The sequence below is a fragment of the Canis lupus genome, chromosome 16 (genome assembly GCF_003254725.2).
Source record: "Canis lupus dingo isolate Sandy chromosome 16, ASM325472v2, whole genome shotgun sequence".
Classification (NCBI taxonomy): Eukaryota; Metazoa; Chordata; class Mammalia; order Carnivora; family Canidae; genus Canis; species Canis lupus.
In genome coordinates, this window is record NC_064258.1 from 10405074 (window position 1) to 10431690 (window position 26617).

A 26617-nucleotide genomic window follows, 5' to 3' on the forward strand; every position below is an offset into this window, starting at 1 on the left:
TTTGAAGAGATTCTGACATGAAATGAGAAAGAAAAAACAAAGGGCTTTATTTTTAAAGAAGAAAAACTTCTTCTAGCAAGGTCCTGTGCTAGTCTACTACCCTGAAGGGACTGTGCACTTTGAACTTTGGGAAATGTTCACTGTGCCTACAGAGTAGTCCCATGCTCATTCTATCATTTCTGCAGTGAGTAGCACCATATAAGAGGTAGTGAGGGCAGCCCCGGTGGCTCAGTGGTTTAGCGCCGCCTGCAGCCCAGGGCGTGACCCTGGAGACCCTGGATCGAGTCCCAGGTCGGGCTGTCTGCATGGAGCCTGCTTCTCCCTCTGCCTGTGTCTCTGCCCCTCCCTCCCTCCCTCTCTCTCTCTCTCTCTCTGTGTGTCTCTATGAATAAAAAAATAAAAATCTTAAAAAAAAAATTAAAGAGGTGTCACGAAGAAGTGAAAGGTACTCCACCCTCTGGTACAGAATGTGTTTTCATTTGAGGCTCAGGGACCAGTAGTGGGTTACTCTCGACTACACTGCTCTCAATGACATCAAGCACAAACCCACTAAGAGACTTAGGCGTGCCTCTGCTGTTATGACATTTTGGTCAAAATGGCAAAGTGCATCTTAATTACACTTTCGATAGGTATGTACTTATAGGTGTCATATATTCAACGACCTTTCTGGGTCACGATATAACTGAGTACACTTAGGAAGTGTAAAGTTAACAAATTAAAGCTCTGACAGATGATAGGACAGAAAATTCTATCCAGAGTTTCACCGATACCATGAAATTATCATTTTGATGGCCCACATTTGTAATGCTCTAAATATATGCACAGTGTAAAGTAGTCAATCTGGATTTCTACAAAAGGACACTGAGCACAAAATGGAAACATAAAGACAGTTCTATGAAATGAATCTCATAAACTATTGACCGAAGAACAGTATATGTTTAAACTAAACAGTCTTTGACTACATGATCATTTATCATACTCAAGATAAAAATAGATTAAAAAATAGTTGATAATTGATGATTAAGACAAAATTTGTATAACACTAGCATTATTCTTTCCAAGTATTCCAAGCAGAAATTCTTATAGGACAGAACCAAAAGTATGGGCTATTTACTTGCTGTTATTTTAATAAAAGAACAAAGAAAAATAAGACCTCACAAAATGTTGAAATAGCTATCTACAGACATTGTAAATTTTTAGGAAGACACTCTGAAACATCAATACGATTGCAAACACACACGCATGCGCATATTCCGGTACGATGAACTTGAAAATCAACAAGCTATGTTGGAGTTACAAATAATGGTCCTAATTAGTCTTTTCCCGAAGTAGTAAACAGAAATACTACCTCCTAGTTTTCTGATCAGTGACAAAGTCATTAATAAATGAAATCAAAGTGGCTAGCAATCAATAAAAAACTGATTTGTGAGGGAAACATTTACTGCTACGCTAGGCTTCCATTCCATATAGGCAACAGATTCATTTTAGTATGTAAAATGCTCAGGGTTGAAGAATGCTTTCGACAAGAAATGATAAAGATGTTCCCCTATCACAGTAACAAAAACATATATTCATGTTGTTTTTTTTTGAACTGCTCATCTTCCTAAAAAAATTAGGTAATGGCTAGGAAAACAAAAATTGTAAGAAGCAAGAGGTTCATTTCCCTTAAACAAAACTCCCAGAAAGCAGGCAAGAAAAAAAGACAAAAGACCTCAACAATTGGAAAAGTTGGGGAAGGAGGGGAAAATCTGAAAGCAAGCAAGATGAAAATAATGAAAATACCAGCTGACATAAAACAGGGATAGAATGCAGTCTAATCCCCAGACTCCTGAGCAAGGACATATGCAAAATTAGCACGGGAACACAAAACTACAACACAAAGACGGGACGCAGAGCATCGGGACCAAGTATCAAACAAAGCATATCGAATTCGGAACTTGCTCATCAAACTGGATTAATTCTCCCTTTTGACGAAATGCGTTTTGAGTTCAGGTTACGTCACAGGAATATTTTTATGGAATGAATTAAAAAATGTAGAGAAAGACTCTGATTCCTCTGACTCCCCTTAGTGAAAGAAAATCTTTGAATCCTGCTAAAGTTAATTAAAAGCCACGAGGGATCGATGAAATGACGGATTCAATACAGACTGTGACATTCTGGGCCAAAACTGAAGTGTCATCAAAAAGTAATGGTTTTGGTAGACCCTGGCTAACAAACGAGAAAGGACATCAAACACAAAGACCTTTTTTGTCAAGAATGGTAACACTGGCGAGAGAGAACCTCAAAGTGACATACATACATACATACTGACAACTGAGTATGTATATTCAGCGTAAAGACTCACCAGGAGCAGGTGTCCATGCCTCTGTGGACAAAACAAAACAAAACAAAACAACTTTGGTTAACAGATCAACACTACATATTAAAATCCAGACACTATAAATTTTGGCACAGAGGCCGAAGCACACATTACATGAAAACACTGTTGCTGTCTCTATCTGGTGAAATACAAAGGAGTGTGAACCTCGTAAATGCAATTTTGGTATCAAAGTCCAACTGACTCTTTGTAATGTGCACTGGCTTTGCAATTCTCAACATAGCAGGTGATAACCTGATAGAGAAGCGAATACTACCGTGACTTCGGTTAGCTGCATGTGAGTTGTTTAAATATCAAAAGGTGAAGTACGACAAATTAGGAATAAAACACAAATTTATGGAACGGGTGTTTCAAGAATGAAACCTGGATAAAACTCAAAAGCAGGAATCCTCCCAAGTGATCCTTCGCTACAAAATTAATTCACATTAGTGGAAGGCGTTGCTATGCCCAGTGCTGGGAATGTTTTTGTCCTGTCGGAAACACTTCACGCAAAATACCGAATTTCCGTATTTCACCGTTATCTCCCGTTGTTTTGCTCAGAAAGAGCACAAACCTCTGTGCTAAATTTAAAATGAATTACAATTTTGCTGGAGGTTTAATTGCTAAGTAATTTGTTTGAACAGTTTAAACCACTTACAATTTTAGTCAACATAAAAATTTGTGGGCAATCATACGGGAAAACTCATAAAACCACAGCTAAATTCCTAGGGATCAAAGTGTTATAGACTGAATTAACTAACAAATGATCATTATGATTGGATGTCAACTGCATTCCTAGATTTTAATTCATTTGCATATGTTAGAAAACCATTAGGCCGAGTAAAGGACTAAAAATTGCTTTTAAAGCAGCAACACTATGTAAATCTAAACAGAAATTCCAAACGTCCTGTCATTCTTCTGGGAGTTCAGAGCAAAAGTCATTCTTACGTGAAAATGGAATTAAGGTTGAGAGCCCACAAGACTCCCTGACGGTGCTTCCTAAGTTAGAAAATGAGCCCATTCATAGGAGATCATAAAGACGCTTTTCTTCCAACAGAGACGGCTTCCTTACTACTCACCCAGTTCCTGAACTCTGTCATGAGCTAGTGAACCCCTAGAACAAAGCTGAGAACAAAACCTGGGTTCCGGCACGACTCCACAGTTGAACTCAGAAGCAGATTAAAACCAGGGCTTACGAGAGCTTTCCCGCTGTCACCTTCACCCGTGGGTCATCCCTAATCCCACCCCAGACCAGCGACAAGACAGCAAGCTCCCATCCTTGCAGGAGTGCGCCGTGGAAGCGGCACAAGCCAGAGACAGAGGGGTTGTGTCCCTCAGAGGGAAGCTACAGGAAATGGTGTCCTTCTTTTCATTTTGTCGTTCTTAAGGAACTTTCATAAAACAGCTCTGAATCATGCAGTCTCCTTCAAAAATGTTCTCCTCATAAGGAAAACAGAAGAAAAATCAACCACCAAAGGTCACACTTGAAAACGCAGAACTTCAGAACTTGCGGAAGAAACACCTGTAAGACCTCTTTCCTTATACCATTTCATGGAAAGTTTCTCATGATAAATTTACGTACTGGTTTGTGTTTTATGAATCAGACCCGAATAAAAAGAGAGACTTCTGCCACGAAACTTAAAGGGTAAGAAAATCTTCGTGTGCATGCCACTCCCAGCATCATGAGTCATGTTTTTCCCACGCAGACTGTTCCACAGTCTCACCTTGATCCCCCCTACTGGTCCTTACAGATGCGCTAACGTGGATTACCACGGCAGTGGTGTATCAGTCCTCCTCCGATATCCGCAGAAAACTAAAGAAGACCGAGGAGGGTCCTCAAACTCCCATGCCCGACCTGGTGAAAATGGCATTTAAAGTCCTTAACACCCGAGAGGAAGTGGCTGAACTTCAGAGGCAGGCCAGGCTCCAGCAGAAGGTCCAACTCCAGACCCAAGCCTCGGTGGCAGCCCTGCGGCCGGCGGGCTCCGCGAGCCCGCAGAAAGGGGGAACCGACCGAACCCCGCCTGGGGCCTGCTTCAGATGCGGCACCGAGGGACAATGGGCCCGTCGATGTCCCAATCCCAAGGAGCCAACGCGGCAATGCCCTCAATGTCGAACGATGGGCCCCTGGAAATCCGCCTGCCCGGGGCTCGGGGGATCCTCGGCGCCTCCACACAGAGGAAACCCTGAGCCGGGAAGTCCAGCCTTTCAACTACTGGGACTGGACGATGACTGACGGGGCCCAGACTCGGACACCCCCTAACCCAGGCCCAGCCCAGGGTCCTGCTCCAGGGAGCGGGGAAGCCCATCTCTTTCCTGTTGGACACGGGGGCGACCGACTCCATTGTGCCTTCCTACTCGGGGGCCAGCTTCCCCTCCCCAGTAGCGGTGATGGGAACCGATGGCACCTCCTCTATCCACGGACCGCCCCACTCCTCTCTTGCAGCCTGGATGGGTTCTCCTCCTCACACTCCTTCCTTAGAATCCCTTCCTGCCCAGCTCCTCTTCCTGGAAAATCCTGACATCTATCTATCAGCTTCTCCTAGGCTAAGTCCTGCTACCCTCCTACCTCCCCCTCTACTTCCTTTGTACTTAAGAGTCATTAGGCGCGCGCGCGCACACACACACACACACACACACACACACAACAGAGGCAAGGGACACAGCAAGGGACGAGGGGGGCCCCTCGCGCATGCCCCGCTGTCCCAAACGAGCACCAGTGTGCTGGTCACCTGGCAGGTGCACAGCCCACGCCTCCGGTAGTCATCCCCTCCCTCCCCGGGCTCGGACCGACAGCTCGCATACCTGCACCCGCACACCTACTAACTTGGGTGGGCGGTGCAAGAGTCAGTGTTTTCTGGACACTCCCATGACCCTGGGGATACCCACTGTCCCGTGCAGCGCAGCAAAGGCTGAGCCACTCTGCGCGGCAGCCCTACTGCCAGACGTCTCTGGGGATGGGGAGCTCACTGCTCAGGATGTCACCAAACTCCTGTGCCTGTCAGGCGCGGCTCATGGGGCTGTGCTCAGCATCCCCTGGTCTCCGTCCTGCCCCAGCACTAGCTCCTCTACCTGCACGGCCCCTCCCCAGGGGCTCCTCTGCCGCACCCCACCCTCCGGGGAGCACACGGAGCGCCTCTTGCCTGTGCCGTCCAGAGGTAGTCCAGCCGCAGCTTGATGTTCACCTGCCGGGCGTGCAAGGCCAGCGTGCACGAGAACAGCAGGATGGCCATGATGGGCTCGAAGCTGAGCCCGGACACCGCGTTGCCCCTGGGGGAGGTGGGGGTGGTGAGGAGAGAAACCTCTTCAGTACCGAGGGCCGAAGACCCGTCCACGTGCCCCTGGGGCAGGCCAGTCGGCAGCACCTGCCACCGGCCCGGCTGCAGCACCTCCCGCCAGAACCGAGGCCTCGCTGGCCCTGGGCCCAAATGGACACACGGAGAAGCCGCGGAAGCAGGCAGCGCCCGACGCGTGTCTCCGGGGGGCCCGGCAGCAGCGCACCTACCCCGAGGCCCGGGTGTAGCCGCTGAGCTCCAGGACCAGGATGTAGGACGCGGTGAGCACGAGGAGCAGGATCGTTTTGGGCAGGGAGGACACTCGCAGGAAGATGGCCAGTGGGAGTGTGTCCACCAGGCCGCAGAGCAGGGCGTGGGGCACAGACGCGCAGGTCACAGCGGGCATAGGCCGCCGGGCGTCAGGACCACCAGGGTCCTGTTGGGGCTGGAGTTCCAGGCCCAGGGCAGACAGCCCACCTGGAGGGGGCAGAGGGGTGGAGGGGGCAGGGACGGAGGGGGAGGGGGCGGATGGGGTGGGGGTTAGGGGGAGGAGGAGCAGAGAAAGCAGGGCCAGAGGAGGCAGGGGCAGAGTGGGCAGGGGAGGAGGGGTGGAGGGAGTGGAGGGGGAAGAGGAGGCAGGGGCAGAGGGGGCAGGGGAGGAGGGGGAAGAGGAGGCAGGGGTGGAGGAGACGGGGGTAGAGGAACAGAGGAAGAGGTGGCGGTGGGGGCAGAGGAGGCAGGGGTTGGAGGGGGCAGAGGAGCAGAGGGAGCAGGGGCCGATGGGGCGGTGGGGGTAGAGGAGGAGGGGGTGGAAGAGGCACGGGTGGAGGAGGCAGGGGCAGAGGGGACACAGGGTCAAGAAGAGGCAGGGGTGGAGGGGATGGTGGGGAGTGCAGGCAGCAGGGGCAGGAGTGGAGGGGGCAGGGACAGAGGGGTCACAGGCAGAAGAGTAGGGGTGGAGGGGCAGGGGAGGAGAATCCAGGGGCAGGGGCGGCAGGGAGATGGGGGCTCAGAACCAGCCGCCCTCAGCCCACCCGCTGCTACAGCTTCCTGTGGGAAGGAGGGGATGCCCCCAGGTGCCGCCCGCCCCCCCTTGCTGTGCCCTCCAGGCTCCTCCCAGTGTAGGCTGGGAGAAGCAAGAGACCCCCTCGCCCCCCCCAGACCGCCCGTGCCCTCTCGGCCCCCCTACTGTCACTGCGGCCCTGCCTCCCTCCTGGTACTCAGCGCCCCACCCCTGCCCTGACTCCTGCCCCAGCTTCTAGTGCGCACTGGGGAGGGGCTGGGTGTCCCTTCACCCGGAGACAGCCCCCCTCAGCCCCGCACACCTCGCGGGGCTCCCCCCGCTACACCCTGCCGCCTGCGGACATGCTCACCACACATCCTTGGCCACGGAGCAGATCAGGACACTATGAAAATACACAAGTCGGTGCGGATCTGGATGGTCAGGCTCCTGGAGAACACTGGACAATAAAACATATTACTGTGAACACAGGCGTTCCTTAGAGTCGGTTCGGGTCGCAGGAACGGTCACAGCACAGAATGGGCCGCGCGCCCTGGTGCCGCTGGCTCCCCACCCAGGCCCCCCCTCCACACATCTCAGCTGTGCCCAGGCTTCCTCTCCCAGGTCGACGCTGCCAAAATTGAAACAAAATCTACTGTCTTTCAGTGAAAAACCACCACACCTGCCACCGTGTGCCCCACGCTGTGACTCTGGCACTGGAATGAACGGATTAATTTGACATTTTTATTGCATTAAATCCTTAACTACGTTATGTATTTTTAGCTTTATATATTGTTATTATATGAAATAACAAGGATGTACACGTACTTGTGTCTTTTTTAGGTACTTTAAGTTTTATGTTATTCACATAGGTTTTACGCTGTTTTTGTTACTAGAAATTTTATTTTAAATCTGTTTGGGGGAACCTGGGCAGCTCAGGTCATGATCTCAGGGTCCTGGGACCGAGTCCCACGTCGGGCTCCCGGCTCGGGAAGGAGTCTGCTTCTCCCTCTCCCTCTGCCCGTCCCCAAAATTGTACTTTCTTGCTCTCTCCCAAATAAATAAAATCTTTTTAAAAGAAAGAAGGCAGCTTAAATACAGTTTGCAATAGTCAACACGTGAGTTCGTGGATAAAAGCGCAAAGTTCTTTTCAGATTCACGCTCGTGAAATTCAAAACAAAAACTAAAATAAAGACCGCAGGGACCCTGCACAAGACGCTGACCAGACCCGCAGCCGGCCAGGGCCGGCCCCCTCCGCGGCCCTCCCCTGGGGAAGTCCCGACCCTCCTGTCCCCACCAGCTGGCCTTCCGCGTCCTACGCGGCTCCCACGGCGCAGCCTTGGTTCCAGATTCGGTTCGGGATTCCTGAGTCCGACCATGCCGCGCCGTGCAGACACGCTGGGCCCCCAGATCTCAGGGAGAGGAGCCCCCTGCAGCGGTGCCAGCCCCGACTGCTCACACCTGGCGCTGGCCACCTCCCTCCCTGTCCAATCTCGTGTCTGCCCCTGGCCGGGACGGAGATGTGCCAACGGACTCTCGCCCGGCCGACAAGGCACACGCAGCTCACGCATTCGCTCAGCAAACACGGGGTAAGGGGGGCTCCTCCCGCTGTGGACATCAGGAGCCCCTGGGAGCACTGCCCAGGTCTGGCCTCTGGTGGCCTCTGGTGACTGGAGGGCCACCGGCCGACGCTCAGCAAGCTGTGCCCGGAGTGCAGGGAGGCTGAAGCGGGAGGCGGCCTGGAGTGTGCAGGCCGGGCTCAGAGGCAGGGGCGGCCTGGGGGGTGGATGCGCCGTTCCCATTTGGTAGCCAACTGGCCAAGCGGTGGCGCCTTCCTACGACGATGCTGAACGGGGGACACAATCTGCCCCCGTGGCTCCCCCGGTCTGGCCCTCCCTCCGAGCTCTACTCACTGAAGGTCATATGCAGCGGGCGAAGGCCGCTCCCGCATGTCCTATGGATGGGCAGGGACTTACGATTCCTGGAAGCACTCACGCAGGACAGCTCTGCTCCCACCGCCCATGTGCCAGCGCCACACGACGCTCCGTAGAAACGAGAGAGCAGGCGAGCCGCCGGGGGCTGGCCTCGGTCACCTCCGACCCGGGGCGCCCGCTGAGCGCCTGTCACACCGTCCACACTCCGTGCAGCCCGGTTCCACTCCCTCGGCTGCCCGGGTGCCGGCTCCCCCGCACTCACTCCACAGGGCACGGTGACATCCAGGGATCCGGTGTCTTGGGACCCAGGCCTCGGGGCTACTGAGCACAGCGGAGCGCCCAGGGCCGGGCACACCGCCTCGCTGGGTGCAGAGAGCACGCCAGGGCTAGGACGCGGGCCCGCAGGAACCACAGGGCGCTGTGGCCTCACGCAACCTGTCATCCTCCTCGCGGGCCCTGCTCAGGGTCGCGGACCTGTGGCAGAAGGGCCTGCCTGGCAGGGTCACCCGACAGCCACCTCCCCAGCTCCCCAGCTGGCATCCTGTCCCGGCCTCGGTGCCTGTACCCCCGCCCTTCAGAACCACCGGCCTTGTCACTCCCCGTCTCCACACCAGGGGCAACCCCCAAGGTGGGAGGCCAGGACACGCTGTCCCCGGCAAACAGACAAAGGACCAGAGTCGGCAGGTGCACATGGCCCCACCTGGGAGGCATCCCTCACTGCAGAGGTTCAGGGGTCAGGGGCTGGGCCAGGATTCAGGGACACGGCCCTGTGCTCCCAGGAGGGGCAGGAATCCAGCAGCGACATCAGACGACGGGGAGGGAGGGAAGGGCCGGCGCGCACTTGCACAGGCATGCGTTCTCGTGCACACACGGCCATGCACACGCATGGACACTCACGCAGGCACACTTACAGATGCACAAGAACGTGGTAAGAAAGGGAAGCCGCGGGATCCCTGGGTGGCGCAGCGGTTTGGCGCCTGCCTTTGGCCCAGGGCGCGATCCTGTGACCCGGGATCGAATCCCACGTCGGGCTCCCGGTGCATGGAGCCTGCTTCTCCCTCTGCCTGTGTCTCTGCCTCTCTCTCTCTATCTGTGTGTGACTATCATAAATAAATAAAAATTTATAAAAAAAAAAAAAAAAAAAAAAAAAGAAAGGGAAGCCGCCAGGGGCCCTCAGGACGTGGGAACCCAGGCCGGGCAGGTGGCAGATGCACCCAGTGCTCGCAGAGCCCGTCATCCTGACTGCAGACACGCAGGGCCTGAGCGAGATGGGCAGGAAGCTTCTCCCCAAAACCCCACCAGTAAACACCGACATGGGGAGACCCTGCCCCCCGTGGGGAGGACGGTGAGGACCACGCTCTCAGACGTGGCTTTGCACCGACAGGGCCCGCTCTCAGGAACACTCTTGCATATGCCTGCCTGCCTGGGATGTCCAAACCCACCGGCCACACACGTGAAGCCCCTGGATACCGGTGGGGGAGGGGGGGACGGGACAGGAACTCAGTGTTGATGGAATTCACATCCCAGCAAAATTCTCACAAACGTGAGCTCAGAGCCAAATCCACAAAAACCGTTAGAGGCCATAAACCCCTGGGAGTGCCCGCCAGCAGAATCTGGTTTCTTCCTGAATGAAAAGCCCCAAAAACTGCAGGGATAGAATTCCTCATAACTGCACAAAACCCAGGATGGCAGGGGACAGACGGCATGGTGTCGGGAAACAGAAATCAGTCGTGGACAGAGCCACGCTGGGCTAGGGGGCCCAGGACGCAAGGACACAGCAGGGGAGGGGCGGCACGCCAGGCTTTTCCTGCCCCCACGGAGGACCGGGGTCGCCCCTGGAGGGGCTGGGGTCTCCGCCCGTACCCCCAGACAGGAGGCCCATGTGGTAGAAGCAGATGCTGGGACCCGCAAGGGGCGGCACCATCCCCCAACCCAGCAGAAGAGGAAAAAACCCAAGGATGCCTCTGACCAACCCAAGGGGAAAACCAGAAACTCCCGGGAGCCAGGTCATGAGGTGGGGACCCCACGGGAGGCTGCTTTCTGCGGACAGACTCCATGATCTAGCCACGGAGGAGAGGCAAGCAGGTGCGTGGCAGGAGGCCACGGACAGGAGGGGGCCGAGGGCGGGTCTGTGGGATGGCGGCCGGGGCTCACAGGCCGTTGCCGGGGCTCCAGACCTCACAACAGAGCATCTGAGGACCGTGAACCTGCAGACGGCAGCGAGGGTCTGAGCACGAATTTACCAAGAAGCACGGGGAATGCCAAATGGAAAAAAAAATGCAAGAGGATAGGAAGATTTTCACAGGGAAACGAAAGCCACCCAGCCCCGGACAGCATCCACACGGTCAGGAAGCACAAAGGACGGCGCGGGCGGCCCTCCTACCTTGTCGTCATCCTCACACGTCATGTCGTTGGAGAACAGGATCTCCGCCTTGAACATCTTCCGGCACTGCATGAGCTGAACCAGCAGGTAGCACACGGTCTTGAATTTCATACTCTTGGCTGCCTTGATGTCGGACAGGATAAGCCCTGGGAGTATCTGTGAAGAGAGGTGGTCCGGGGACGGCCCGTGAGCAGCCCCGAGCTGCCCCCGGGCCGGGCACGACCTCACGGGGACACAGACGCCAAACAGGCGAGTGGGACCGGCGGGCCGGCTCCACGGCACACGGCTCTCGGCTCCTCCCGGGGCCTCTGGACCCAGAGCGAGGCCCCGCAGCGGGGCCTGCAGCAGTGGGGGGCTTGGGGCCCAGCCAGGGAGGGACCCGGAGGCCTGGACGTCGCTGGCTGGCGGGGCGGCAGCCGGCCGAGGACCAGCGCCAGAGACCCCCGGGGTCCTGCCCCGCAGGCCCCACCTGCCTGGGTGACTGCTGCTGTGCTGGGGTCCTGGGCGACCCCTCGCCCGGCTCTCCTCCAGGCCCGCGAGGGCTGCCCCTGCTTCAGGAGTGAGCTCAGGGAGCCCCTCGGCCGTGGGCCCCAGGTCACAGGGCCTGCACATCCCCAAACCACGGACACGCAGGACGGAGAAGCTTCAAGCTCTGTCTCGCAGCCGACCTGCTTATGTCCTGAAGGAGCACCAGGGCCGCTGGTGCCCCCCAATCCTGCCTGTGCGCCACAACCCCCACTTGTGCCCCCAGACCCTGCCTGTGCCCCATGGCCCCACCTTCTGTGCCCCCGGCCCCTCACCTGTGCCCCCCACTACTCGCCTGTGCCCCCATCCCTCGCCTGCGACCCCGCCCCTCGTTGTGCCCCGCGACCCCTGCCTGTGCGCTGAGACCCCGTCCTGTGCCCAAGGACCCCACTTGTGCCCCGTGGCCTCCCCTTCTGTGCCACCCGCTTCTGTGCCCCTCGCCCCCCTCCTGTGACCCACATCACCCGCCTGTGTCCCCCGACCCCAACCTGTGTCCCGCACATCCTGCCTGTGCCCCCAGCCCCTCGCCTGTGCCCCCGCCTGTGCCCCGTGAACCCCGCCCATGCCCCGCATCCACCACCCGTGCCCCCTGCCCCTCGCCTGTAACCCGCATCCCTCACATATGTCCCATAGCCCCCCCTTCTGTGCCCCCTGCCCCTCGCCTGTGCCCCCTATCCCTCGCCTGTGCCCCCACCCCTTGCCTGTGCCCCATGCCTCCTGCCTGTGCCCCGCGAACCCCACCTGTGCCCTGCGCTCCCCGTCTGTGCCCTGAGACCTTCCTCTGTGCGCTGAAACCCTCGACTGAGCCCTGGAAGAACTAGGCCCCCTTAATCACACTCAAATCCGTTTCCTTGGGCACACAGCCCTTGAGGGCCCTCTATGCGGGTCACAGGCCCTCCCACGTGCACGGCACCCTCAGCCCTCAGCAGCCCCACCACTAACGTGACATGCTAGAGAGGAGTAGAGGCCCAGGAAGGTCAGTGGCGGGGGCGGTTGCAGGGTGGCCCCGCCCCCAAGAGGACCCCAGGCTCCGCCTGGGGGTCCAGGAGTTCGTCCACCCCGAAGGCCTGGCCCATGCCCAGGACCAGGCGAGTGGGGGCCCCGGCCCCTCCCGGAGCCTACCTTCCGCTGGTGAGACGGCACGATGAAGAACGTTTCAATGTTGTGAGCTTTCAGGAAGCTGTTCCTCTTGTGCCCGTGACCCTCCTCCACCTCGTAGTCACCGTTCAAACACGCCAGCGTCGTCCTCGTGATGTGGACCTTCCTGCAACACAGCAGCCCCGCCATGCCCAGGGCTTGCAGGCGGCGGCAGGCAGCCCTCCCTGCAGGCGCGTCCAGGACTCAGGCTCCCTGTGTCAGGGGCAGCCAAGGCACTTGGACACGCAGTGCCGGGAGAAAGCTGGTGTGCCCTCCGGACAGTGAGGCCACGGGGCCCCCCTTCCTTAGGTGAGCGCAGGGGACGAGCAGAGAGAAGCGACAGCACCAGGTGGTCTGAGCCTCGGACCTCCTCTCCACCCACTGCGGCTCCTGCAGAGGCTGGGGGTCCTGGGGGCCCCCCGCAGGCCCCTCCCAGGTGGCTCCGAGAAGCACCTGCACCAGTCCTTTGGCCCAGAGCGCATCGCCTCCCCTCCACTCACCTGGGCAGGCCGGCGACCTCCATGACGTTGGCCAGGGTCACGTCGTTGGACCACACGTCGTACTGCTATTTGCGCAGGCCGAGGACCCCGCAGAGGACCCTGCCGGTGTGCAGCCCCACACGCACGTTCAGGTCCAACTCAGTGGCCTCGGCCACCGACCTGCAAGAAACAGGTCACGGACATGAGCTGGGCCCTCGTGTACACGCATCAGGGGAGCCCGGACAGGCGGGAGCATGGGGTCCCCGCCCTGTGGGATGCACGGCCACAGTCAGGTGCCAGAGGATGCGCTGAGCCAGGTGCTCAGCCCCTCTGTGCCCTGGTCTGTCCACAGGTGGCCCCCACAGCAGGTGTGTCCAACGGGCCTTCCGCATGAGCGGCAAGCCCAACCACACCAGGAGGCCGAGCCACGGCCCAGGACACGGTGGCCCCGTGGTTAGCAAGTCTGCCACAAGGGAAACCACAGACATGCAGGGCCACCAGGCCGCCACCCTGGAGCCAATCTCACCAGCGCCCAACCTGGGGCAGACCACCACCCGCCCAGCACAGCAGGTGGCCCGTGAGCTCAGAGACCAACCTCCCTCCTGCTTCAAAACTGCGGTTGATTCATGTGCGCCCACCTTCTTCCTAGTACAACTTGGCCCAGCTGAGACGCAGCCTCCAGGGAGCCCTCCCAGGCCCTCACCCCCATCCCCCAGGGCCATTCGCCAAGGCCTTTGGGTGCCGGTTGCCCTTGCAGGAACCCACTCCCCCAGCCGTGAGGACCGCGTCCCCCTGGCCCAGCCTTCCGTGGCCGGGCGCCCATCACCACCCCTTGAGCCCAATGAGGGCCCAGCCCCCAGAACCACAGTGTTTCGCGTCGGGTCTGGGGTCCCCGCCCGGTGCACGTCCAGAAGTCCGCGTGTCAGCACGGGTTACTTGGGAGTCTGAATGGGTGTATCCTCTATACCTATTGAGTCCGCGGCCTGGCGAGGGGCGTCTGCAAGCACCACCTTCCTGCCGGTCGCCCACAGCTCACTCTAGCCATCCAGGCCGTGGCGGGGCCTTGGGGTGCTGTGCCCTTGGGGCTCCGAGGGAGAAGACTGACAGGCCCTGCTCAGAAGGAAGCCGCCGTCCTCCCAGGGCCCTGGGCCCAACGCACAGCAGCACACAGCCCGGCCAGAAGCCAGACACCCGCCCTGGCCACTGCTCCTCGCTTCTTCTCGGGCAAGTTTCGCGTTTCCAGAGTTCCAGGCTAAACACAAATACACAGGCTTCCGTACGTTTCTGTGTCAGAAGGGGGCGGTGCGGCAGGTGAGGGAAGCCACCGGCAGGCCAGGAGTGGCCCCCCAAGAGCCCGTCACTGCGTGAGGCCCACCGTGCGGCGGACGCACACAGGCGGCACCCTGCGCTGGGGCCCCCAGAAAAGGGAAGAGGGGCTCATCGTGGGCAGGAGGCCGGCTCCGAGCTGTGGCTCTGGTGGCCCTCGCCCCCGTCCAAGCCAGGACGGCGCCCAGGACACGCTCCCAGTCTCTGGAGACAGAGACCGGGCCCTGGATTCCCAGGAGACCATGGAAGCTTCTGGGGATCTGGAGCCGACGCAGACGGCAGCCCCTGGAGGCCAGGGAAGATGCCCACTGGCCCCGGGGTGGGCGGCCTCCGAGGCCAAGGTCGGTTCTCAGGGCCGACAGGGTCGGGGAGCCTGGAGCTCAGCCTCAGCAGACAGGAGACACAGCCAAGGGGCCCCCACCGCCCCGAGGGAACGGAGCAGGGGGCAGACAGGTGGCCGATCCACCTCTCCACACGGCACAGCAGCAGCCACGCCCGAGGGGAGGTGCAGAACTCCGGGTTGGGGCAGCCAGGAGACGGTCACAGAAATCCCTCCGAGGCCGCCCAAGTGCGGCGAAGGTGGGGCGCACCAGGGCAGGCCCAGAGCCCGCGTGAGCAGCCAGGCGACCCAAGCACGCCTCTGGGCGCCTCTCCACCCAAGGAGACCTGGGGGCGACGGGGGCACCAGGTCCCCCCAGGAGGCCCCCAGCAGGGGCGGCCGGCGTCACCCCCCTCAGGGACATCAACGGCACGAGCCGTCGGTGGCACCCTGGCCAGGACCTGCCGGGGACGCACCCGTGACCGGCTGACGGGGGAGTGGACACCTGCCTCCCCGCACCTCCCCCTGCACAACCTCACTTTGGCCCAGGAGGTCCCAGAACGACACACGACGTGACCCAGGCTGTGCTCCACACTGATGTGGCCGCGACGAGAGAGCTGCTGGGCGTGAGCCCCACGCGACGACACACAAGACAGCACGGGCTGTGACACAAGGGGTGACGCGCGACGGGGCGGACGTCACATGCTGTCAAAGGACGCGATGTGAACCGCAGGCGTATTTGTGGCACGTGGTGCCCGGCGCTCTGATGGCTGGGACGTGGCCGGGGACACGAGAGGACGCCGTCGCGAGGGGGAGCCTCCGAACCCTCCGGGAGACGCACCTGTGCTACCTGCCCGGCCCTGTCCGCCTACCCCAGTGCAGCGCCCCCTCGAGGGCAGAGGCTCCAGTGTCTGGATGCACGCTGGCCTCACCGGGGTCTCTCTCGGCCCAACCCTGGCGCGGGTGCAGACCCGCCACCACTGGCAAAGGGACCCACTGCCCGCAGGGCCCCCACCCCTGTCCCCGAGGGCGCTGCCTGGCTCCTGGTCGCCCCACCTCCAAACCCGTCCACACTTCGGAGCCTCCTCGTTTGCATCTCTCTCTCCCCTTTCTTGTTCCCCAGACGACGCTGCTGCTGCCACTTCTCAGCTCCGAGTGTGGATGCTGACAGCGGTCCCTGGGAATTAAGCCCGTCCTGCGGGGCTGCACCCACCCCTCTGAGCTGCTGAGACGTGGGCACGGGGGTGTTCCAGCCACCGGCGCGGCCTCCCGGCCCCACGCCGTCCGTACCCCGACCGAGGGTCCCTAACTCTTCATCCCGCTGCCTGACGGGACGAGACAGGCTGGCTGAGAAGCGGACACGGCCGGCCCGCGGTGTCCAGGCGACGCGCACCTGTTCCCTCGAAGGCCCCTCGGCACGGGGCACCTGGACGCCAAGGCGCGCAAGGCCGAGCACGTGCAGTTCCTTCAGCGGAACCCGGCTGACTCCCTGGATGCCCGGCCTGGCTACGCGACAAAGCGTATTTCCTCCCGCCCCACTAACGCCATCCCGACAATGCTCGGGACGGCCTCGGATAAAGAAATGCCGTCCCAGCCAAATGCAGAGGAGGGGGTCCCAGAGGCACACGCGCCTCACCATGCGGCCTGGCTCTCGGCAGAGTGGACGGGACAACGCGGGGGCGGACGCCACGGGGACGGTCGCCGCGGGGCGCTCACGTGATGGTATCGATCATGTCCAGGCCCATCTCCACGCAGCAGTGGGCATGGTCGGTCTTGGGCTGGGTGACGCCGGACACGCAGTAATAACAGTCGCCGAGGATCTTGATGCGGTGACAGTGGTTCTCCTGGGGGGGGGGGGGACAGGACAAATCCCAGGTTAGTGACCCGCCCGGGGCCTGGACACCTGCACTTTCACCACCAGGTGCCAGAGACCACAGAGCGTGCAGCACGACAGGCAAGGGACCCCCTCGGAGTCCAGGGCAGCCTCAGGAAGGTGAGCGGCCCCCGGGGCTGTGGTTAGGGTCACCCTGGGGCACCCACCCGGCCCTACACCTGCACTCAGGCCGGTTCCCACGCAGGGGCCCACCCTGCCCGTCCCGCGGCCCAGCTGGCACACCCACACAGCCCCAGCCTGGAGCCAGCTCTCTCTTCCAGCTTCCCTCCTGACCACCCCCTCAGACCGTCACCTGCTGGCCCCTGTGCATCGTGCCACACACCCCCGACACCGGCCCCCGAAGGGCATGTGCGCACACCTGAGTCCTCGTGGCTGGCCTCCACGGGATGTGTGGGCGCTGTCTGTGAAGAGTCACCCGCCGGGACCCGAGCCGCAAGGGGCGCACCAGGGTCTACACCCTGACCTCGCCACCCAGGGTCATCTCAGAACTGCCACTCTGGCACTTTGCAACAGGAAGAGTGTCAGCGCCCACCTCGCCGTCGCCCGGGGGCAGACTCACTAGCACCTGTCACACGCTGACCCGCTGCTCTCGCCTGTGATCATCCTCGGACACTTCTGTAAAGCTCCCCTCTGCGTCCCTAGAATAGCAGACGGCCTCACAAGACTCCTTCCCGCGAGTGGCTCAGGTCCACGGGTGTGACCACGAGATACGAGGGAGACGCTCTCCAAAACGCATTCAGGCGTTCTCCCAGAGGGGACAGCAAGCCCGCTACACGTTAACAGATGTCGCAAACTTCACGAAAAACGATGACCTTTTCCAGAATGAACACAAGCAGTGAGAAGCGTGGCTGTGTTCACACGGGGAGTGACGCGGGCGCCCTGGGCCCACGGGCGTCTGCAGCCCCTCTGAGAGCACATCCCCCGGCTTCTGCTCATGCTGCCCTCCGTCTGCCCAGAAGGACCGACCCCTCCGGCTTTTCTCTGGTGCTACACGTTGACCTGAGAATTCAGGCCAGGACGCCCAGGAAGGACAAGGACAGGGAGCCCTCTCCCAACGTCCCCTGTCCCCAGGCCTGGGGCCCAGGGATGGCACCAGGGGCCACTGCCAAGCCTCGCCCGTGTCCTGGGCGTCAGGATGTCCTCCCAGCGATCAGCCCAGGGCTGCTGGGTTTCAGGATAAGGACGGCCTCACACCTTCTAGGCCAAGACTCCCACACCTACTGTAGGGTTTGCCTTGGATTCAGGAGCCTAGGATCGTGGGAAGCTATTGCCCATCCCTGCCCCGGTGGCACTGTCATCTTCTGGGCCTCCAGAATGAGGGTACCGGTGCCCACGTGTGTGCACACAGGGACCTTGTGGGCCTGGACGCATGGACACACCAAGGAAGAACATGTGGTGGGAGGTATTTCCTGCTTGGGACACCCGCCTCCAATGTCATAGATATGATGCCACAGTGGCCTGGGGACGTCTGGAGGAAGCACCTGCTAGGATAATCCCTATGCCACAGGCAAGAGGCAGACCATCCCCGACGGGCACAACGGCTTCTCCGGGGTGGAAACCTGGGAAGAATGGAAAGTTGTGTCTGAACCCAGGTGTGTTTCCAGGCTGGGGCCCTGGCTGCACACAGTCCTTCCCTGGGGCCTGTGGAGAGGGGTGCGGTTGTGTCACTGTGTGCACACAGGCCATTGCCTGTGGGGGGCGGGGGGGCGCATTGGCAGCCCCGAGCGCTGCTCCTGAAGCTTCCTCCAGGAGTGGACTCAGGGAGGGGGTCCCAGGCAGTGAGGTCACTTCTTTCACAACAGAGGCCAACAGAACTTGGAACCCCTGCCCGGGGCCCCCACATTCTAGTGCAGCCCCACCTCAGGCTCACTTTCAGGAGACTTCTGCTACTGAAAGATGTTCCCTTCCGGTTTTCCCAGTTTCGAGCCACGCCAGGAACCCCAGGGATGCGGCTGCTTCGAACGCTGGAGACGTTGGTGCCACCGTCAAACCCAACGCCTCAGGGAGTTTTTCAGGAGGCGCCGTAGGGTAATACAAAGCAGGCCAGGCCAGGCCAGGCCACCTGTGCCAGCCATCCTGGGTAGCCCCATCCCCTCCTCTTCAGGGAAACAGGGATGTGTGGGCAGGTCGCATCCAGGCTGGAGGACATTGCAGGGCAGCAGGTTCCCCGGTGATCCCTTCAGGGTCACCCTGATGTCACGGTGGGCAGGGTGGAAACAGGATTACTGAGGCGCCTCTTACCCGCCCCAGAGTTAACCCAAGGCCCTGCAGCCGCATCCCTTTGCTCTACCTTGGGGGAGGTGTGAGCCGGCTGTGCTTGGTGGGTCTGCAATGGAGTCAGCTGGGTGTGCGGCCCGGCCGAAGCGGCCAGACCGGGCGCTGAGGCCTCCTGCCTGGCTGCCACACACTGTCTTTACAGAGCTCCACATGGGACAATGTGAGGCGGGAAGAAAAGGACATCCCCCACACCCCGGTGGTGATCAGGAAGCAGCCCAAAACAGCTAACGGAGGCCTGCAAGGGTTCAAGGTGAGTGCAGGGGCTGGGGCCACCCGACACCCAGGGCCCCGATGCAGCAGGAAGGGCCCTGGGCCCCAGAAGCCAGCCTGTGCTCCCCCGGGCTCCCCCCTAGACTTCTGCTCCTTCAGGAGTCTGGATTCTCCTCCTCCCCAAACTTACCCCCATGACCCTGCCCCTGCCTGGGCCAGATGCATGCAGAGTCCCTGTGCACAGATTTGTAGGAATATCAGAATAGAGCCTTCAGGGGATGCCTGTTCGCCCAGGGTTTAGCGTCTGCCTTGTGCCCAGGCCCTGATCCTGGAGACCTGGGATCGAGTTCCGCCTCGGGCTGTCTGCATGGGGACTGCTTCTACCTCTGTCTGTGTGTCTGCCTCTCTCTCTCTCTCTCTCTCTCTCTCTGTGTCTCATGAACAAATAATAACAACTTTTTTATAATTAAATCTTTTTAAAGATTTTATTTATTTATTCACGAGAAACCGAGAGAGACAAGCAGAGACACAAGCAGAGGGAGAAGCAGGCTCCACGCAGGGAGTCTGATGTGGGACTGGATCCTGGGTCCCCAGGATCACGCCCCGGGCTGAAGGCAGTGCTAAACCACTGAGCCACCCGGGCTGCCCATAAAAACTTTTGAAAAAGAGACACGTGTCTCATCGCACGTGGTCTCCAGTAGTTTCCACTGTGCTCTGCTTTCTCCTAACTGGTGCTCCCAGGAGGCCCCACTGGCCTGACGTCCTTCCCCACCTTCTCCAAGGCTTGAGCATGGTCCTTGTGAGTTGGGAGACTTTTCCCCAAAGGGACACGGGGCTCACTGTACTATGTCTATCGCTCTGCAGTTAGATTTTGAAGGAGCGCATCCCTGCCCCCCGTGCCACGGGGTCAGGCACAGGGGCCTCGTGTGCTGCACAACATGTCAGAGGCCAGTTGGTCCCAACAGCCACTGAGCCCTTCACTGATGCAGGACTTCGATGCGATTCCCTTCTGTTGCCAAATCACAGGGTGGCGCTGAACATCCTGCAGCCCTCACGCCCTGGGACCTCCACCCAAGGAAAGGTCTCCGTGTGGGCACCTCGAGACAGGGACGTGTGGTCAAATTCAAGGGGTGAAGCCGTTAATGCAGGGAGGTGCTGTCAAAACTCAGCTGACAAGCGGCCCTGGGAGACTGACCCCTCCCACTTGAGATCCTTGTATTGATCCAAATTTTTTTGAAAATTTATCCTCTAAGATTATTTCTTTATTGGATAGTTTGTTTAAGAGACAGGCAGAGAAGCAGGGAGCGGAAGAGGGAGACACAGGCTCCTCAAGCACACTCTGCCCCAAGCGCAGAGCCTGCCAGGGGCGGGATCTCAGGATGCTGAGACCATGACCTGAGCCACAACCCACAGTCAGATGCCTAGTGACTGAGCCGCAGGCGTCAAGCCCCGTGTTTCTGCTGTGGGCACTCCTGCCACCACCACCGCCCCCCGTCCCCTGCAGCCACTGAGAGCTCGGGCTTTGGTCTGCGCTCCAACTCCCAGGTGGTCTGGAGGCTACAGTGCAGGCTGCACGTACGTCTCCTCTGTCCCACCTCAGGCTGAAAGGGCCTCAGCCCTGAGAAAGAATCGGATCTGCCCAACCACCCCCAGCCGGAGGGAGCTGCTGGAGCAGCAGGTAGAAGAACTGGTGCCTGCCTTGCTGCGCTTGGACAATCTGTTCCTATTTGAATTTCTAAATGTTTTGGAGGAATATGGCACCCCTGAAGAGGTGCTGGACCTGCTGTTTGCAAAGTGAGCACCCTGACCCTCCACAACCCAGGGGGATGGGCCACCTACTGGTTGGGAGTCTTGGGGAAAGTGGCTGAACTTCCCGGCCCTTGGGGCTGCTCCTCCGACTGGAGTAGAGTCACGCAGGGCCTAGTCGGGTCCTGCAGGGCAGCCCCTAGGGCCTGGCCTGTGGCAGGTCGGCTAGAGGGGCTGTGATTGTGCTCAGCAGTCGTCGTTCTCTCCCCATGACGAAGCCTGTTCCGCCTCCCCACCGTCACCAGGGTCTTGAGCTGACCTGTTTTGCCATGGAAAGGGAGTTTTGAGTCCATCTGGGGTCTGTATCCTGGGGCATTCGGGGTAGGGGTCCCCGGGGACCCCTGGGCGCCCAGGCCCACTTGGATATCGGCCATGGGCCTGGCCAGAGCCCTTTCATTCCTCAATCATTCAGGAAGCGCCAGCAGGTGCAGGTCCTTCTCCAGGAGCTGCCCGTGGCCCAATGCACAGAGCTAATGGCCCCCCAGGGTTCTGGACTAGTTGGGGTTCAGAGGGTGACAGCAGCTATGAGGAGAGGTTGGGTCCACAGGACGATTCATGTGATGCCCCCCGCCCTCCTCTAGATATCGATACATCATACATACTTGCAAGAAGGAAGGAATCCTGGACCAGTGGGAAATGTGAGTGAGCCCTGGCTCATGCAGGGGAGCCTTCCTTCTCCAGGAGGGTCGCGAGGGGGCTGTGGGTCGGAGGGGCTGCTGGACCCCTCACCCCACACGTCTGCAATTCCTGTGACAGGGCAAAGGTCTGAGGCCCCTTTAGGAAAAGAGCAAAGGAGAGCCGTGGGTGGGGTGCGGGCTTTGTGGGAGAGCACTGGGACCCCAAAGGGAGACCTCCTCCATGCCCATCCCCACCAACCCTGTCTGCCCCACACCTGGGACGCAGAGCAGAGGGTGTGGGGAGCATCACCCTCACCAATCTGGTGGCACCTGGACCCGGGTGCACGGCAGGTGCTCCGGAGACCCAGTGAGTGCTCACGGACCAGACGGCCCCAGCCCCGTGGGAGATTAGAGTCAGTGGAAGGACACCCCCTGGGGGCCCCTCGTGAGGGAGGCAGGGCAGACCCACGGGAGGGAGGTTCCCTGGGAAAGACAGTGATGGTCACACCGCTGGTCATGGGCTCCCACGCACAGAGGCTTCGTGCCAGCCCCTCCTCAGTGAGCAGGCCTGTGGCAGGCAGGACCGCCAGGTGGCAGGTGGACAAGGAACAGCACTGGCCTCCGACAGCCCCGGGCGGGAGGCCGAGGGCCCCGGTTCCTGCAGGGCTTCCCCGGGACACCTCTGTGTGAGGGAGCCCTGTCTTCTGACGCCTCTGCCCACCTGTCCCTCCTCAGCGCCATGTCCTCCTTCTTGACCATCTGGCTGGACTACTATGAGGAGGACTTCCACGATCCCCCAGAATTTCCTGCCCTGACAAAGCTGCTGAAATTCACAGGGCAGTACGTGCCAGGCTCAGTGCTCGACTGTCGTGCTGAGCGCTACCTTTGGCGTTTCATAAACCTCCATCAAGCGGAGTTTGAGGGTGGAGGTGAGGAGAACTAGGGTGGCCGAGTTGGGGACAGGGTGGGCCACACAGATCAAGCCTCCGTGCTGCTGGGCCAGGAGCACTGGGTAGGCTCACACCCCATCCCCACGGGCTGCAGTCTGGGGAGACCTCCCAGGGCTCTTGCACTCACACACGTTGAGCGGTGGGAAGAGGGTCCTTGATTTGAGAGGGACATGGAAAGTCCGTCCTGGTGATGATACTTTGTCTTCTTGGAGATGATACTGTGTCTTCAGACCCTGAGAAACACCATGAACCACCCCAAGAGCGCGCCCGAGCCCCGACTCTGGGGCCTGCTCCACCTTCAGGGTCTCAGGGGATGGAGCTGGTCCTGGCCGATGCAGCTGAGGGATCGGCCCAAGCCCTGATGCCAGCTGCCGCTTACAAGGTAAGACACGTGATGGTCAGACCTCTCCATCCCTGTCCTGACCCGGAAGAACCACCTGTAACCTTGGGAGCGCTGGAGGCCGAACGGGCCCCACCACCGGTTATCGAGGTCATCGATGGGCCGGAGCAGCCGCCTCACTCAGGGGAGCAACCGGCTTCGGACACCGAGCAACACCCTGAACCACCGCAAGAGCCCGCCTGAGCCCCAACTGTGGGGCCTGCTACACCTTCAGGGTCTCAGGGGATGGAGCTGGTCCCGGCTGCTGAAGCTGAGGGCTCGGCCCCAGCCCTGATGCCAGCTGCCGCTTACAAGGTAAGACACGTGATGGTCAGACCTCTCCATCCCTGTCCTGACCCGGAAGAACCACCAGCACCCTTGGGAGCGCTGGAGGCTGAACGGGCCCCACCACCGGTTATCGAGGTCATCGATGTGCCGGAGCAGCCGCCTCACTCAGGGGAGCAACCAGCTTCGGACCCCGAGCAACACCCGGAACCACCGCGGCAAGAGCCCACCCGAGGCAGACTGTGGGGCCTGCTGAAGCTCCTGCCTGAGGTGATCGAGCCGGTCCCGGCTGCTGGTGCTGAGAGCTAGGCCTCAGCCGAGATGCCGGCTGCTGAGGTCAAGCCAAGGTATCTGGTGGTCATACCTCAGATTCACTGCCCCGACCTGGAGGAGCCACCTGCTTCTTGGCCACCCCAGAAGGAGGAGCAGGTCCCGGCGCTAGCTCTCGAGGTCATCGAAGGGCCAGAGCTGCCACCTGCCTCAGTGGAGCCACCAGCCTCGGCCCCCGAGCAGCAGTTCGTGAAGGCTGCAGCGCAGTTGAAGCCTTCCCCTCCCCTTTCGTTGTGCTGTTTCTGTATTTTGTGTTTTTCATAATTGCTTCATGAATTTTATTTGTAATAAAGGATAAGTTAACCTTGTACAAAATTGACTCTGATGCTTTTAAATTATACATCGTGGTGCTTTAGGTCCATTCATACTTCCAAGCTCGTTCTATGAGGCCAGCATCACCTTAATTCCAAAACCAGACAAAGACCCCACCAAAAAGGAGAAAATTATAGTCCCATATCCCCGATGAACACGGATGCAAACATTCTCAACAAGATATGAGCCAACAGGACCCAACAGTACATAAAGAAGATTACTCGCCATGACCAAGTGGGATGGATTCCCGGGATGCAAGGCTTGTTCAACACTCGTAAAGCAGTCAACGGGATGGATCACATCAACAAGAGAAAAAACAAGAACCAGATGATCCTCTCAATAGATGCAGAGAAAGCATTTGACAAAATACAGCATCCATTCCTGATCAAAACTCTTAAGACTGTAGTGATAGACGGAACATTCCTCAGCATCTTCAAAGCCATCTATGAAAAGACCATAGCAAATATCATTCCCGATGGGGAAACACTGGGAGCCTCTCCCCTAAGATCAGGAACACGACAGGGACGTACACTCCCACCACGGCTACTCAACATACTACAAGTCCTAGCTTCAGCAATCAGGCAGCAAAAAGAAATAAAAGGCATTCAAATTGGCAAAGAAGAGATCAAACTCTCCCTCTTCGCCGATGACATGATACTGTACCTAGAAAACCAAAAGACTCCACCCCAAGATTGCTAGAACTCATACGGGAAATTCGGCGGCGTGGCAGGATACCTAATCAATGCCCAGAAATCAGTGGCATTTCGATACACTAACAATGAGACTGAAGAAAGAGAAATGAAGCAGTCGGTCCCATTGACAATTGCACCCAAAAGCATGAGATACCTAGGAATACACCTAACCAGAGCGGTAAAGGATCCCTACCCGAAAAACTACAGAACATGTCTGAAAGAAACTGAGGAAGACACAGAGAGATGGAAAACTATTCTGTGCTCCTGGATTGGAAGAATTCATATATTGGGAAAACGTCCACGTGACCCAGGGCAATTTACACATGGAAGGCAATCCCTATCGAAATACCATGGACTTTCTTCAGAGAGTTGGAACAAATCATCTGAAGATTAGTGTGGAATCAGAAAAGACCCCAAGTAGCAGGGGAATATGAAAAAAGAAAACCAGAGCCGGAGCATCACAATGCTGGATGTCAAGCTGTGCGACAAAGCTGTGCTCATCAAGACAGTGTGGTACTGGCACAAAAACAGACACACAGATCAACGGAACAGAACAGAGAATCCAGAAGTGGACCCTCAACTCTATGGTCAACTAATATTCGAGAAAGCAAGAAACACCATCCACTGGAACAAAGACAGTCTCTTCACTAAAGGCTGCTGGGCACGTTGGACAGCCACACGCAGAGGAATGAAACTGGACCATTCTCTCACACCACCGTACACAAAGAGAAACTCAAAATGGATGAAAGATCTAAATGTGAGACAAGAAGCCATCAAAATCCTAGAGAACACAGGCAACACCCTTCTTGAACTAGGCCACAGTAACTTCTTGCAAGATACATCCATGAAGGCCAGAGAAACAAAAGCAAAAATGAATCACTGGGACTTCATCAAGATGAGGAGCTTCCAGACAGCAAAAGAAACGCTCAACAAAACTAAAAGACAACCCACAGAATGGGAGAACATATTTGTAAATGACCTGTCAGATAAAGGGCCAGTGTCCAAGATCTCTAGAGAACTCATTCAACTCTACAGCAAAGAAACCAACAATCCAATCATGAAATGGGCAAAAGACATGAACAGAAATGCCACAGAGGAAGACACAGACGTGGCCACCAAGCACATGAGACAATGCTCCGCATCACTGGCCATCAGGGAAACAAAACGCAAAACCACAATGAGATAGCACCTCACACCAGTGACAATGGTGAACGTTAAGAAGACAGGAAACAACAAATGTTGGAGACGATGTGGAGAAAGGGGGACCCTCCTGCACTGTTGGTGGGAATGTGAACTGGGGCAGCCACTCTGGAAAACTGTGTGGAGCGTCCTCAAAGAGTTCAAAATAGAGCTGCGGGGAGAGCCAGCAATCCCACTGCTGGGGATTTACCCCAAAGATACGGATGCAGTGAAACGCCGGGACCCCTGCACCCCGATGTTTCTAGCGGCAATGTCCACAATAGCCACACTGTGGAAGGAGCCTCGGTGCCCATCGACAGACGAATGCATAAAGATGTGTTCTACCTATGTAATGGAGTATTCCTCAGCCAAGAGAAATGACAAATACCCCCTATTTGCTTCGACGTGGAGGGACCTAGAGGGTATTATGTTGAGTGAAATAAGTCAATGTGAGAAGGCCAAACATTATATGGTCTCATTCTTTTGGGGAATATAAAAATTAGTGACAGGGAATAAAGGGTAAGGAGGGAAAATGAGTGAAAATATCGGTGAGGGTGACAAAACATGAGAGACACGTGACTCTGGGTAAAGAACAAGGGGTAGTGGAAGGGGAAGTGGGTGGGGGGTTGGGGTGACTGGGTGATTGGAACTGAGGGGGGCACTTGGTGGGATGAGCACTGGGTGTTATGCTACATGACGGCAAACCGAACTCCAATAAAAAAAATCGTTTTAAAAAGAAGTGTGAACCCGCGGCGCCCGGCCCTGCGTCGCCACCCTGTCGGGAGCAGCGTGGGGCGAGCGAAACGCTGGCCACCCGCTCTCCTCCTGCTGCTGCTGCGTGGGCTCTGCTTCCTTTCCTGGTGCTGGGCCCGGGGAGCGGGTAATGGGCCGGCTGCTGCCAAGGGGGTCGCGGGGGGCCCTCGCCTTCATCTCTCTTGCACACTCATGCTTG

The 26617-nt window shown here is 58.3% G+C and overlaps 2 protein-coding genes and 1 pseudogene across 6 annotated transcripts in view; 1 reads left to right on the forward strand and 2 right to left on the reverse strand.

The window, feature by feature from the left end:
• LOC112650926 (adenylate cyclase type 1) overlaps positions 1–11083 on the reverse strand; it is a 40525-nt gene extending 29442 nt beyond the window's left edge. For 4 of the 5 annotated variants that reach the window (XR_007402758.1, XM_049095092.1, XM_049095091.1 and 1 more), the window contains exons 1-6: positions 10949–11083; positions 9477–9665; positions 7005–7091; positions 5862–6108; positions 5500–5626; positions 2345–2365 (exon numbers count right to left, since the gene is read on the reverse strand). Coding sequence is in view for 3 of the 5 variants with exons in the window: in XM_049095092.1 (XP_048951049.1) it covers positions 2345–2365; positions 5500–5626; positions 5862–6108; positions 7005–7011 (402 nt within the window). In the remaining 2 variants the exon portion in view is untranslated. Of the gene's footprint in view, positions 1–2344; positions 2366–4080; positions 4212–5499; positions 5627–5861; positions 6109–7004; positions 7092–9476; positions 9666–10948 lie in introns of all 5 variants that reach the window. The other variant, XR_007402759.1, reaches the window with a different exon arrangement.
• Positions 11084–13128: 2045 nt separating this feature from the next.
• LOC125752700 (adenylate cyclase type 1-like) overlaps positions 13129–26617 on the reverse strand; it is a 64820-nt pseudogene continuing 51331 nt past the window's right edge.
• LOC112666527 (ral guanine nucleotide dissociation stimulator-like) lies at positions 18444–23071 on the forward strand. Its single transcript, XM_025457611.3, has 6 exons — positions 18444–18656; positions 19048–19155; positions 20716–20909; positions 21503–21559; positions 22274–22467; positions 22701–23071. Exons 1-6 carry the CDS (start codon positions 18525–18527, stop codon positions 23069–23071), a joined length of 1056 nt encoding a protein of 351 aa, XP_025313396.3. The 5' UTR covers positions 18444–18524.